We start from the raw sequence: 14,694 nt of genomic DNA on the forward strand, positions 1-14,694 counted from the left end.
TAAGGCAATCCTGTGAGGTGGATTCAGCTGAGAGGGAGTGACTGGTCCAAGGTCTTCCATTAAGCTTCATGGCCAAGGGAGGATTTGAACCCTGGTCTCCAAAAACTCTAACAACACAGGCTTCACCATATAACTCTGAAGACAGACCCACCTGGTGGTGGTGGTTTCCCCCCCCCCCCAGGTGCTCCAACTCTAAATGTCTGGATGTATTGTGAGCTTCTTTGCAGACACAAAAGAAAGGGGAATCGCCACCGTTTATTATATCATTGCTCCTTTATTTTATACACATACTGTATATTTAGTTACATTTTTTTAATAAAAAAACACACCACACATTCACAAACAACAGCACCGCAGTTAGGGTGAAATGGAGCAGGGAGAGCCTATATTTCTGTCTCTATGCTATATATGACATCGAGAAGTATAAAAAAGGCAAATTATGAAAATAATATTGTAAATTCATTTCTTTTAAGTACATGAAACTAAACTCTAGTGCTGAGCAGAAGGGAAGAGAATGTTGTTGTCTTTTTAGGCTGCAGGATGTGTCCCCTGGTACGTATTCTCTTTTTAAATACTGATTCAGTAACCAAAACAGAGGCATAATAACATATTTAACACTCCACTGAGCACACATGTTCAATTGTTCTATCCACCCCACCCCCCATAAGAATATATTGCTATTTTTTTTCTCAGCACAAACACTTAAAGCAGATTATTAGGCACTCAATAGCAGGCAGTTTTCAAAGAAGTATAAAAAATAACAATTAAGCAAGCTTCTTTTTCAGGAACAATATTGGCAAGGATTTTTAATCCTTAGGTGAATAATTAAAGGTGCTTTTACAATGTAGATGCTGTTTTTCAGGATAGCAAATTGTTGGCTTTAAGCCCCCCAAATAGAGTCATTTTGCTTTCAACCTCCAAGAAAATACTGCTTATTTTGCTAAAGGCAACTACAGCCAACTTCTGAATGCAGAAGAGTGAAGTCCCCTTTAGGGATTCAAGGCACTGCAATGGTCAACAGCTCGCACACAAGCACTTTTGAGAACGGTGTGCCTTTCTGTCACCAAAAACCATCAACCAGAAGCAAGCACATTGGCTTTAATCTCTCACCGAGCAGGCAGAGAAGTCTTTAATCCCCATAAATCAATAAGAATAAACCATAGAATAAACTCTCCATGGAGGTGGCAGAGGCAACTTTTGGAGAACTAGCCATGCAGCCCTGCTTCTGTGCAGCTCCTGTTCGTTCTAACATAAGCCACATGCAGCAAATTGCCCCTTTGTTTCAGAGACTTCTACAAACACATCTCAACTACCTTTCAGGCATCTGTGTTCATTAGCAGCCAACAGCCCCCAAGAGACATCTTGCAAAGTGAGACAATGCACTCGTTGCCTTTAAAGCTCATCAAAAACATTTCTTTTTTAAACTGCCAGGCAAATATGTTAATTAAAGGAGAGCTTTCTCAAGCCTTCCTGTCTGGCAAGCAGAGAGGTCTGTTCTCTCAAGGCTCTGGCAATTTTAATACCCTCAGCCCCAACCAGGATCCCCTTGCCCTTTGAAAAGAAGATGATGGTTATACACATTTGAGTAAGCCAGGATCCTCTCTCCCTACAAACACGCACACACACCCATGCAACTATCAGAAATGCAAGCTGGCAGCCTGGACAGAGAGCAGTCATGAAGGCGGCGGATTTCGTGGCTGGTGAAGGAGCATGCATGCAATGGAAGAGAAAGAGGTGTCTTATGAACTGTGCAAGAAGAATGCAGGAAGGTCTTGTGTTCATATGGCCGGGGATCAACATGGGAATACTCTGGCAATTTCCTTCAATCTAGGATAATGCCCCCCAGTGTACTTCCCCACTCACAGGGATGTGCACCTCCAGTACCACCATTAGAAAACAAACAGCACCACCCTCAAAACCCTGAACGTTGGAGCTCTTAGCTAGCCACGCCTTGCGAATGTACAGGGAGTGGCAAAGGACAAGCATGCAAAAAGGAAACGATGCTTGTGCAAAGGGCAGGGAATGAAGGGGGCAGAACGAGCATGGGAAACTTGAAGCGTGTGAGGTTTTGAAACAGACACACTTGTGCAAACAGCGGGGGGGGGGCGTGGAGAAAAGATCGAGCGTGCAACAGGTGACGAGCACAAGGCGAAACCAAAAAAGGTTAACTGGGAAGGAGGAATGTAAAAATGAGAAAAGATTAATGGAAAGAAAGGAAAACGGAAGAAAAGAGTGGAAAAGACAAAAGCAAAAAAGAAGAGGGTGAGAGCATGGGAAAAGATGGGAAGGCAATGCTTAAAATATGCCTTTGCTTTCCTCTTCTGCTCCCCTTCCCCATCTCTTTACATCCTCCCTCCTTCTTGACCTTCTCTGTCCTAACTCTCGTTGCCACCAGCTGTTCTCTACCCTTGGATGAATATCAGTCGTGCGGAATATACCAGGTCAGCCAAGTACACCAGGAGATTGATGGCTGTCAGGACAGCTATAACAACAAGCTTGTCCCAGGGACACATTGTGGTTGAACGGCAATAATCGGGTCGAGACGAAGTGCCACGATGCTTACTGTCGAAGTTATAGATGGGCCAGATGATGGTGGCTGTTGCGTACATGAGCACAGCCAAGAGCGTATAGCCACTGAGGAACTTGTTGAACGGACACGGCAGCCAGCCAGTGCATTCGCCAATGCAGAGGATAATGACCAACAGCGAGAGGATGAAACAGATGCAGTAGACGGCCATGCACCACTGGAGAGCTTCTGCTTTGTCATAGGAAATCGGAGAGCTGATGAAGACGAAGATGATGCAGGCAATAAAGGTCTCCACCACCTTGAGCAGCCCAGGGACGGTGGCCATGTAGCCAGTGACTTCTCCTGGTTTGGCTTTGGTTATGCCAACCTCTGTGGAGTATGCCAAGAAGGAGAGGCATGAGAACACCGTGGCAGAAATGAGGTACGGACGTTCCCTGCGGGAGGGATTTTGGTTCTGAATGAAGGTGACCGGGTAGATGATGGAAGCCGAGAGGCACATCAGGGTGGCATACATGGCAAATGTGATGGGGAAGTTCTTCCAGGAAACTGGCATGCGGTGCTGGAGACCAGCAAACTCCACCACCAAGATGACAATAGTGATGGCGAAGGAAGCACACCACGAGAACATGCACCAGTCGCCATTGCGACCCTGCCACCTGTCGATGTGGACCACCAGGCTGAAGGTGACACACGTGAAGAGGGCCTCCAGCAGACGGACAATGCCCAGCTGAGAGGTCAAGGCGGAGGTGTTGCCCACGGACTTTGAGCGGGTTACCGGCATCGTGCAAAGATCTAGGGGAAAGAATGCAAAACACACAATTGCAAGATTACAACAGAGCAGTTCATGGCCCAGTAGTCAGGGTGATGATCTGGAAAGTATCTCATTACACTCACTGATTCACGTTAGTTCGGGATTGGGGAACCTGTGGTCCTCCAAATGTTGCTGGGTATGGCTCCCATCACGGCTATCCCTATCTGGATCCCTACAACATCTGGAGGGCCACTGGCTCCCCATCTCTGCCTTTGATGTTGCTGTCTCTCGGAAAGCCAGTGTGGCGTAGTGGTTAGAGTGTCAGACTAGGTCCGGGGAGACTCAGGTTCAAATCCCCACTCACTGAGTAAACGTGGGCCCACAATGGTCTAATAAAAATTTTAAAACCTGGCAAGAGGACCATGTGCACCATTTCTGAGCTCCTTGGAGTAAGGATGGGATGTAACTGGAATACATACCTGTCTCGTCCTGTTACCCAATCTGTGACATGTATGTTCCCAACAGTGTTACTGCCCCTCTCTCATGATAGAAACCGAGGTCACCCCCACAAAGCAGAGAGCAACAGTTTTGGTCTTGCCATGGAATAAATATTAATGAGAGATGAACATCTTTATCAAAATAAACAATGGCAGCTGGATATATGATGCCAGACACAAATTGTGATCCACCAATGTTCGCAGGAGATATCTGAGCTGACTTCAGAGCATCCAGATCGGTATCAGATGCCTGGCCGGATATCACAGACCTCAGAACCACCACTCGCCTATGGCAAGAAAGAGGTGGCCTAAGTAAGGTTGAGGTAGGCAATGCTTGTGGTATAAAATAATGCTGGCTGTTACCAGGACAACAAAACTGTTTAGCAACGCATGAGCAATGAGGAAGCAGATGTGGGGGAAGAGTGCAAGGGGGCTACCAAAAGGCGGGTCCCTCTCACATCCGGAGCATCACCACAGGAAGTGCAACAGGAAGTACCTCAAAGAGGTCGTCGCTCCTGCTGCACGGTCTTATCGTTTCCATCATTGTGCTGCCTGTGCCAATTCTGCTGGCGTGTTTGAAAGTTAGCAGCAATCGCAACGGGGTCAGCAGTGCACAGGCATGGCGAGGCTTGCAGAGGCTGGGCACAGTCACTTCGCCAAGCCTCTCTCTCTCTCTCTCTCTCTCTCTCTCTCTCTCTCTCTCTCTCTCTCTCTCTCTCTCTCTCTCTCTCTCTCTCTCTCTCTCTCTCATACACACACTGGTCTATCCAGAAATACACCTCAAATTTATCATTTGGGTGTATTTGTCTTTTAGGGTACTAACCCTTCCAAGGCGGCTAGCAAAGAGTCCATAAACAACGTGTAACAAAATGCTTAGACCTTTAAAACTACCCAAACTGTCAGCAGTTAGGGCAAACATAAAAGCAAATGTGGAAATAAGGTGGAAGAATTCCCCCTGCCCCAAATCCAGTTAAAAGCAGCCAGTGAGGGGACTCAGAAATGGGCAGCATACAAAGCTGCCTTCTTTGGGTCCATCTGGCTGAATATTCCACTGACTGAATGTGCAACTGACTGGCAGAGGCTCTTCGGGGTTCTCCCAGTCCTACTTGGAGATGCCAGGGATTGAACCTGGAACTCTCCTACCTGCAAAGGAGATGCTCCACCACTGACTTAAGGCACTTCCCCAGGCAGGAATTCAAGCACACACACTCAAAATAATGTAAGAGTTTTAATCATCCTGTTCTCCTACTCCCAAACAGCGTGGTTAAAGAGCATGCCTTTCCAACCATCTGGCTTTCAACTGACTTTCTAATCTCCCTTAGTGACTGTGTGCTATTAGGAGAGGGGCTTGTCTTCAGCAAAGCTACTCCAGAGCCCATTGCGCCAACTGCACTGCCCTCCAGACGACGGGTGTGCTGCCCAGTCTGGCCTAAGATCAGTGAGACCTAGGTTCAAATCCTCACTCATCCACTCATCCAAGAAGTAACTTTACTTTAAGACTAAAGTAACACTTAGCAAGTCATAGACTTGCAGTCTAACCTACCTCACAGGGTTGTTGTGAAGGATAAAAGGTGTGGGGGGGAGGACCACATGCCTAATCCTGAACTCTCTCAGAGGAAGGACAGGTTTAAAACCACTGCCTTTTCAAGTCCCCCAGAACTATTTTGGAAAAATTGTCAGATACTAGATAGCAAGGGGGTGTGTGGGTGTGGGAGCACAGCTATCTTTCAAAATTCATGTTTCTCTTAATTTTGCAACGCCATTCCAAAAATAACCATATAAAAAGGAAAGTGTACGAAGATTGCATTAGAGAAAAATGTACAGAAATTGCTTGTATCAGTGAAAACAATATGCAAAAAAATGCCTGTTTGGGTAAAATGGCATACAAAAACGCTCAAAACAGATCTTTGCATGTCTTTTGCAAAAAATACAAGCTGATGTGAAAGCATGGCAAACTGTACATAAAATTATAAAAATGAAAAGGGGGGGGTGTTTTAAAAGAAAAAAACACCCCAGAATCTTTATAGACCACAGACATGCCGTTAGAGAGTGAGATAACTCTTATTTATTTTTAAACTACTTCAATGTTAAGTTCTCCTGAAGACAAAACAAGATGATGGGGAGAGCCACAGTTGCACCTCCTGAGTTTGTTTGAAAAATAGCTACTGCAGCCACAGGATATGAAGATAATTTGGATCATGACTGCAATGCAGAGGAAGGAGGATTCTGTAGTCTCCCCTCGTCTCTCGTGGAGCTAAGCATTTATCCCCCTTGGTACGTCAGCCTGTTTCAGTTAAGTCTAGCTACGAAGGACTTAGGAGAAGTTCTTCCTAAATTTTAGGCATCAAACATAAGCTTAGGGAGATGGGAACAAAACACACAGAACGTTACCATAGGGATATGTTTTAAAGGATAAGAATTTATTTTCCTTCTCCCTTGGAAGGAAAAAAAAAGGCTATAAAGTGGCCTGGCATCAACATCAGTATCCTTTAGGTGCCAGGCAGAAAGATTATTATGTACCCAGACATTTGAAATGTTAGCATTAGTCCCTTTTGAGGTTTTCTCCCCTGGCTTCCTGCTCTTTCGCCTGTTTTTTTATATTATTATTATTATTATTATTATTATTATTATTATTAATATTGCATTTCTCAGCTTTTAGGTTTTGCACATCACCCTGAAATCTACCATGACAAAGGGTGGCATATAAATGTTTTAAAATAAATAAGCATAAATAAATAATATACATAAACATAAACAAATAATAAATTAGCATCAAAAAGGTGTGTGTGTTTGTGTGTTGCTAACCCAGCCTTTGCCATTGAGGGCATCCCACGTGGTCCTAAACCACTAGAGCAGTGTTTCCCAACCTTGTGCCTCCAGATGTTTTGGGACTACAACTCCCATCATCCCTAGCTAGCAAGACCAGTGGTCAGAAATGATGGGAATTGTAGTGCGAAAACAGCTGGAGGCACAAGGTTGGGAAACACTGCACTAGAGCAGTGTTATGCAGGCATAACCAGGTATCCTGCTTTACAGAAGACGTCCTCTCTGTCTGGTTTAAAGATGAAGATATAAATAAAGACACATAAAAACAGAATAAATGCAATGCAATAAATAAATGCAATGCAAAAATTCATTTCTTTAAAAAAATCAACAGGGAGCCTCTGGACAGCACACTGAGCAGGACACACAGGAGGTCAACCTGGCCACAGTGTTTCCCACTAGGGCAAGACATTTCTCAGACCAGCCTACCTCACAGGGTTATGGGGAGGATGTAATTGAAAAGTGTGGGGGGGGGAGTCATGCACACCATCTTAAGCTCCTAGGAGGAAAGCTGGGGTATCAATGTAGTAACAGATGTACAAATCAGTAAATAGCCAGTACAGTATATGCAAATCTTATGCAAACCATCTCCTTTTATCCTTTTTTTAGCAATGCATTTCTTTTCATTTCCTCTTTTTTGGCAACACAAACAGTGGTCAATCCTAACTGTGACTTCCAAACAACTGGGTGAGAGCAGATGGGAATTCCTAGGGGAGGAGGGTCTGGAAAAGCATCTCAATTGCGTTAAAATTAGGTTAGAGGCTTGGGAGCAACATTCCCTCTCTGTCTGTCGGACAAAGGCAGAGCTGCTCTTGGCCTTTCATCAGGGGAAGACACTTCCTCATCTGGATTTCCTGCAAGAGCCGAGGCAAGGCCAGCAGGCAGAGATATTTGCCTGGAGGTGGGGGGGGGGTGGCGGGTGGGAGCCATTTGCACTGTTATCCATATAAGGCCAGGAGAAAATCCCGCTTTACCCAAAGTTGGACATTTGGTTTCAATCATGCGCTGCTGCTTCCCAGCTGGAAGGGAGGAGGAATGCTCTGGCTGGGCTCACAGCCATCTCCACTGTCTTCCTTCTGGGCCATCTCTCAAAAAGTCACAATTCCCTTCCCTACCTTTTAAAAGCTGGGGACAGTGCCCCCCCTCACCCCGCCTCCATCAGCAGCTACAACTTCCTTTCCTTGTTTCTGTTTTGGAAGCCAGAGTCCCTTTTTGTCTAGGCACGCCAAGATGCTGGTTTGGGTGGGCAAGGAGGTGGAAGGGGAAAAGGAGAAATGGCAGAAAGAGAAGGGAAGCAGCTGTGGAAGGAGAGAGGCGACAATAAAAAGGCATTTCAAACCCTGCCAGGCATGTTGCAAGAACCTCTTCTGAGCTACCCACCCTCTTCGCATTTGGGTCATTGATTGAGCAAAGGGGGTAATCAAAGCAGTTTTGCAAGTTGTGCCACAAAAGTAGGGTTGCCCAGTAAAATCTAACCAGCCTGCCCAGACAAATGCAGCTATGACAGTTATTTGGGGGAAGAGACCAAAGTGGGGGGGAATGAAGATAGAGAGCCAGCTTCTGTGACACTTTCCTGCCCAGTTTTCCAGCAGTAATGCACAGGTCCAGTTTATACATAACAGCAGAATCAAGGGGGTGGGGACCTTGAAGGACCTGCCACTGCCACACACACCCCTGGATTCCTTGCATTTAGAAAACTAATGCCTCATGGAGAGTTTAACCCTAGCAGGCTGGTTTTCTGTGTGCAGGGGACCTCCCCCCCCCTCCAAAGCAGCAGCCTAAGATGTTACTCCCTACCTGCAACCTGAAAAAGTAGGTTCCATATTATTCCCCTGTGCATATGAACTGAGTGACTATTCACAGTCCCAAATTATTCCAAGAGCATTTGCTTTACATGATCAAAACCCCACCACTCCAGCTTTCAAGGCTTTGAAGAGGGGAGGGCGCCCAGAGCTGTTTACATTAACATTATCATCACACCAACAACAGGGAGTGGCTAACCTTTTTTTATGCTGAAGGCTGCACCGCCTTTATTGTAATGTTTCTGGGGCTTCCAAAGAGTGGGCATAGGCAGCTCATGCCCATCACGCACTGAGTCCCCTGATTTGAGCAGCTAAAAATACTAAAGTACCGCCATGCTGTTGGAGGCTTTTCCAAGAACAAGAACTGGATTGTAATCTCCATTTGGCAAATGTGAGGCAGCTGAGAGGGCAGCAGGTTACTTAAGGCTGCCCTCAAAATCCATGAAAGGAGGAGTGTTTTCAAGCAGGGTTGGGGAGCTTCCTTCAGCCGGGGGCCACACTGTTGCAAGGAGAAGCTTCCTGGGGCTGCATCCCAGCGATAGGTGTGGTCAGAAAAAGGGATGTGATGCTCAGGGATGTGAAAACTAGGCTACATTCCAGGCATGCAAAGCAGGACATTTCTAGCTTCTCCGTCCAAGCAAGTAAAAGGGACTGGTACACCTCAAGACGGGGGTACAGCGGGGACGCGGGTGGCGATGTGGGTTAAACCACAGAGCCTAGGGCAGGCATCCCCAAACTGCGGCCCTCCAGATGTTTTGGCCTACAACTCCCATGATCCCTAGCTAACAGGAGCAGTGGTTGGGGAAGATAGGAATTGTAGTCCGAAACATCTGGAGGGCCGAAGTTTGGGGATGCCTGGCCTAGGGCTTTCCGATCAGAAGGTTGGCGGTTCAAATCCCCGTGATGGGGTGAGCTCCCGTTGATCAGTCCCAGCTCCTGCCAACCTAGCAGTTCGAAAGCACGTCAAAGTGCAAGTAGATAAATAGGAACCGCTACAGCAGGAAGGTAAACAGCGTTTCCGTGCGCTGCTCTGGTTCGCCAGAAGCAGCTTTGTCATGCTGGCCACATGACTCGGAAGCTGTACGCCAGCTCCCTTGGCCAATAATGCGAGATGAGCGCACAACCCCAGAGTCGGTCACGACTGGACCTAATGGTCAGGGGTCCCTTTACCTTTACCTTTACACCTCAAAACCACATCTCAAGACGGGCAAAAAAGCATTTGAGGAGGACTGGTGTGGAGTGCAGCCTGAGGAGAAAGGTGTGGCCTCAAGAGACTATTGAGGACCAGACTGAGAAGACTTGAGGGCATGGGCGTGGTCAGAATTTATGGGGGGGGGGGAGAGAACCTCAGTTAAATAAGTATTTTTATTGATTTACTTGATTGGGGGGCAGCTGCCCCCCTGGCTATGCCCATGCCTGAGGAACACATTTCACCCCTATGCCTGAGGCTCCCCACCCCTCCGATTTAAGGCAAAACTTCACATGATCCATTATCTACATGCAATGAAGCATGACGCAACCGCACACAGCTCTTAAATGCTACTATAAAGGCTCTCTGAAGAAATGGCTCTGCGGTTCCGCTAAGTGACACAGATCATTATCAAGAAAGTATTAGCTAACTCTTAGCTAGAAACCTTGAGCATACAAGGATGAAATGCCCATGGTAGGGAACTCACACACACACACACACACACACACACACACACACACACACACCGGTACTCCACTCCTGCCCACTTCAAATAAGGAAGCTGGAAAATAGTCGAGCTGTAGGAGAGGTGGCTCCTCCACCCTCAAAGTGCCACCCGGGGGGAAAAGAGCTAGGGTCTTCATGACCAGATTGTTAAAAACAAAAACAAAAAAAACCTCAAATCCCGTGAGCAGGATGAGAGTATAATGGGAAGGCAAGGTTGGGAGTTTGGGATTCTCTGTTCAAGGCATCTAATGAGATGAAAGAGATCAAGAGGGTATGGGATGGGGTGTGTGATTTGAGGTTTACATAAATAAGGCTCTCTGGGAATCTCTCCTTTTTAAGTATTAACAGCCATGAGACACTCTGAACACAGGCACCCCCAAACTTCAGCCCTCCAGATGTTTTGGACTACAATTCCCATCTTCCCCGACCATTGGTCCTGTTAGCTAGGGATCATGGGAGTTGTAGGCCAAAACATCTGGAGGGGTGCAGTTTGGGGATGCCTGTTCTGAACATTTCATCTTATAACTTCCCAAACACGATGATTTATTGATCAGCAAATCAAGACACCGGATTTGAAAAAGGGATCTTTCCATGCAACTGGAGGAGAATGGAAGAAAACCAAAGGTTAATATTTTAGAAAGTTAGTTCCAAAATCTGTCAGTCAAGGCAGTTTTCTTTTGCACTAAAGTGTGTAAGTGGAGCTACAGGTCTTCAGTATGTGCCACAAGTAGCTAACAACAGCATCCACTGGCTAGTAAAAGTCACTGTGCATTAAAACAGCCTGCAGGCTTTTGTGAAGTCTCCTTTACAAAAATGCATCGCACACTCCGAGGCATGCTCGCTCACATTGCAAAGCACGCAGTACTGTCATAAATGCACATCACACATGTATCGCCCCCAAAATGGCACAAGCTATCATTTGAGGGAAATCGGCCATCCTGCTGTGCACGTCATGCATGACATGTGCAGCACACAGACGCTGTTAAACATGACTTCCATCTTGAGAAATGCAAACACTCCCATTGTGGCCACACCCCATGGGCAAACCTGGGAATTATGGAGACGTATCTGTTACAGTTTGTGCAGAAACCAGCCCCACTGTGACAAATGAGGCTTGCTTTTGAGTATTCGGGATTGCAACTTATCCGGGATAATTTCCTGCATGCGTTCCAGTGAGACAGCCATGGTTCTCTTTGGTTTCTTCCTTTGCTAATAGACTAAAAGCCTTCTGGCAACAAAGGTGGACAAACTACCCCAGAAGGAGTACGGCACATCCCCCCACCAGAGGTACTGACCCTCCCCTTCTGCATGGACTTGAGTATATTTATTTGCCAGGCTTCTTCCTTTAATTGTTTGTTTTATTTTGTCCCTGAAGTGTTTCTGGTGCAAATTGCTTTCACTGTCAGAGCCCTGTGGCACCTTAAAAGTCTTGTTGTTGTTCATACCGATATCCACACCTTCCAGAACACACCCAGCCAACATGCCCTGCACTGGCATCCCTACACACAAACAGCTGCCAAAAATTATGTTCACGAGGTATTCCATTGTTTCTATTATTGCTACTATTTTTAAAGGAATGAGGAGGTGGAAGCAGAGGCATCAATCAAATCCCATTAAGTTCCAAGTCGGCCACACCTACCCCTGCAAAACTAACCAAACAGTAAGTACTGTAAGTGGATCACTTAAAAAAATTCAAGACGGAGAGGCGTTATTGGCATGGTGTGGTACCCCCAAAATGGTGATGCGCCAAAAGTTCATAAACAGAGCAGCATCTTAAGGAAATCTCACGGGGGTCACGCCCTTTTCCCAAGTTGGCAGAAGCTGGAATACACACCATTCCTCAGGAAATCCAGTAAGCTCCCAGCCACCCACTCCCCCATATATCCTGGCTCCCGGCGCTTCTTGGGTTTAACTTCCCACGGACTTTCCTAATGAACCCAGGAGTCCGGGCGGGTTCCCTGATGCCCCCCCCACCTTGTTTTAACCCTCTGGAACCTCCTCTCGGCTCCCCATCTCTCTCTCTCTCTCTCTCTCTCTCTCTCTCTCTCTCTCCCCTTCCGTTTCTCCTACAGAGAACCCAGGAATTCTGGCTCGAAGCCCTTCGCCCCCACCGCAGCAGCGCGCCTCCCTCCCTTCCTTCCTCCAGTACCCAAGACTTTCCTTTCCTGAAGAAGCGACTTACTTCCAGAGCGGGGGGGAGGGTGCACGTCTGAAAGGAAGCCTGAAGGTAGGTGGGCACGCACGTTGCAGCAACCGAGGCTGGGAGAAGATGCTCTGGTCTGATCACGGGAAAACGGCAAGGCGAGGGACTCGTGGCTGGGACAGGAGGAGAGAGGAGTGGGGGACACGCCCACACACAGACAGGCAGACGCAGGAGGTTGGGAGGGGGTGGGCCGTGGGCGGAGACACGGAGGTAGTAGAGGAGGAGAAGGCAGGCGACGTTGAGGGGGGAAGATCCGGGAATGCGGAGAGTGGGCGTTGTGTTATTGCTGTTGCTGGGAGCCAAAAAGTACACAACGATACACACACCACCGGACCCGCAAGGAGGGTCCCCCCCCCGGGCTGAATCAGACAGAAACGATTCACGGTTGACGGTTCTCAACCCGGCTACTCATTACTCAAAGCGGCCGGCCAGACGCGTCCAATACGCTGGTTCAGCAGCTGCAGGGTCTGCAGGCTCGTTGCGCTCCCAGCGCTCAAAGCAACAGCGTTTTGCAGGCACGCTGCGCCTAGCCATGGAGGTTCCATTTAGCCCGCGCGGACGAGAGATCCAGCCCTCCCTACATTTTGCTTTACTCTTTAACCACGTGGCAGTAAGTTCCGTAAGCCACCTGGGCACGCGAGACGCAGAGATGGCATTTCCCTGCTTTCCTCCCCCCCCCTTTTTTTACGTGTTCTGACTCCTGACCCTCTGCCTTTAACACCGGGATGATTTAGCCAGCGGCGAAAGCCCTCGATCCCCAGTCGCCGTGGAGACAAAAGTACCGAGAGGAAACGTCGTCTGCCAGATCCGGGTGTTCAAAAGGCTCCCTACGCACGCAAACACGCACAGCAAGAAGGCTGGAATCCCCCCACCCCACCCCCGCGCCCTACAATTCCCTTCACCTTCAAACCACAGTTCCCATGATTCCTTTTGGACCGTGTGTGCTTTATATCCAGGGTGCATGCATAGTCCAAAGATCTTCCTTGCCTTATAAACAGATGCTTCTAAAACGCACCCAAAGTCAGGAAAGCAAAAGGCAGTCGCCCCTCTCCCTTTGCACCCACACCCGCTGTCAAAAGAGCTTCTCTGCAGAGGCAGACTGAGAGATCGGTGTGATAGGGAGGACCAAGTTAAAAAAATTCATTCTATCTAAGCTAGTGGCACGTCCCCGTCATATCCTGAGGCAGCGAGTTCCATCAGTTAAATATGCATAATTTAATCCCTTGTTCTGAATCCGCTGCCACTAACTCCACTGGTTGGTCTCGAAGCTCTTACGTTATTATTTTATTAACTTTATCACCACCACTCATTGTTTTATGAACTTTTCTAATACCTCCCCCTTTGGTAGCCTTCCCCACTACCCCACCCCCCTGCCCATATTTATATCCTTTCCCTGTCATGCTCCAAAAAAAACCCTGCCGTGATTATTTTCACTGGCATTTTCTGTTTCTTTTCCAGCTTTGGGCTTCTTAAAAAGTGCCTGCTGAAGGTCTGGCTAGGCTGCCACGCCCCACTGTTACAGGCTGATCCCATTACAGCAGGCCTGTCTCCTCCTCCTCTTCCTGCCATATTTCCACTGCCCATCTCTGCAGAACAGAGGGTTCTTTCACACCTAACCTCTCCCCTCCTTTTATAGAAAGGGAAAATCTAATTAGATGGCCTCTCCCATGTAAACACAAAAACAAAGAACAGCCTTTTTTAGGGCTCATGCAGCATAGAGGCAAAGGGAGTGCTAGCATCCCATTTGAATATCACCTCTGCCATGAACTCAGTACAGTACACAACAAACAACAACAACAACAACAACAAACATGGTGTTAGGGCAAACTACCCTTGGCTGCCTACACTCCATACTTTTAAAGCACATGGCTTTCATTCAAAGAATATTGGGAACTGTAGTTTACCCCCAGAGCTACAGATCCCAATACCCTTAAAAAAACCTATGGTTCCCAGTATTCTCCTTTTTGTGTGTGCTTTAAATGTGTGGTGTGTATGTGGCCTCAGTCCTCCCCACACCATTTGCAACATGGGGGATAATAATACTACCTCATGAGAATACTCCCTGGAAAAGACCCTGGTGTTGGGAAAGATTGAGGGCACAAGGAGAAGGGGACGACAGAGGACGAGATGGATGGACTGTGTTATTGAAGCTACGAACATGAGTTTGACCAAACTGCGGGAGGCAGTGGAAGACAGGAGTGCCTGGCGTGCTCTGGTCCATGGGGGTCACGAAGAGTCGGACACAACTAAACAACAACAAAATCTTACAGCGCTGGTCTTCCACTGGTGGGACACAGCCTGATCCAAGCTGGGTGGCCACAGGGGCATCATGAAAATAAAAAGAATTTGGAATCAGAGCCTTTTGCGAATCACCTAGAAACCTACCTGTAAATTC

At 47.4% G+C, this 14,694-nt stretch overlaps 1 protein-coding gene across 1 annotated transcript; it reads right to left on the reverse strand.

Annotated features, from left to right (window-relative positions):
* Positions 1-254: 254 nt before the first annotated feature.
* MYADM (myeloid associated differentiation marker) lies at positions 255-12,449 on the reverse strand. The gene is made up of 2 exons (XM_035134714.2): positions 12,279-12,449; positions 255-3,319 (listed from the first exon to the last, which is right to left on the reverse strand). Exon 2 carries the CDS (start codon positions 3,306-3,308, stop codon positions 2,403-2,405), a length of 906 nt encoding a protein of 301 aa, XP_034990605.1. The 5' UTR covers positions 3,309-3,319; positions 12,279-12,449; the 3' UTR covers positions 255-2,402.
* Positions 12,450-14,694: the final 2,245 nt, after the last annotated feature.

Source organism: Zootoca vivipara, chromosome 13 (assembly GCF_963506605.1).
Source record: "Zootoca vivipara chromosome 13, rZooViv1.1, whole genome shotgun sequence".
NCBI classification, from domain to species: domain Eukaryota; kingdom Metazoa; phylum Chordata; class Lepidosauria; order Squamata; family Lacertidae; genus Zootoca; species Zootoca vivipara.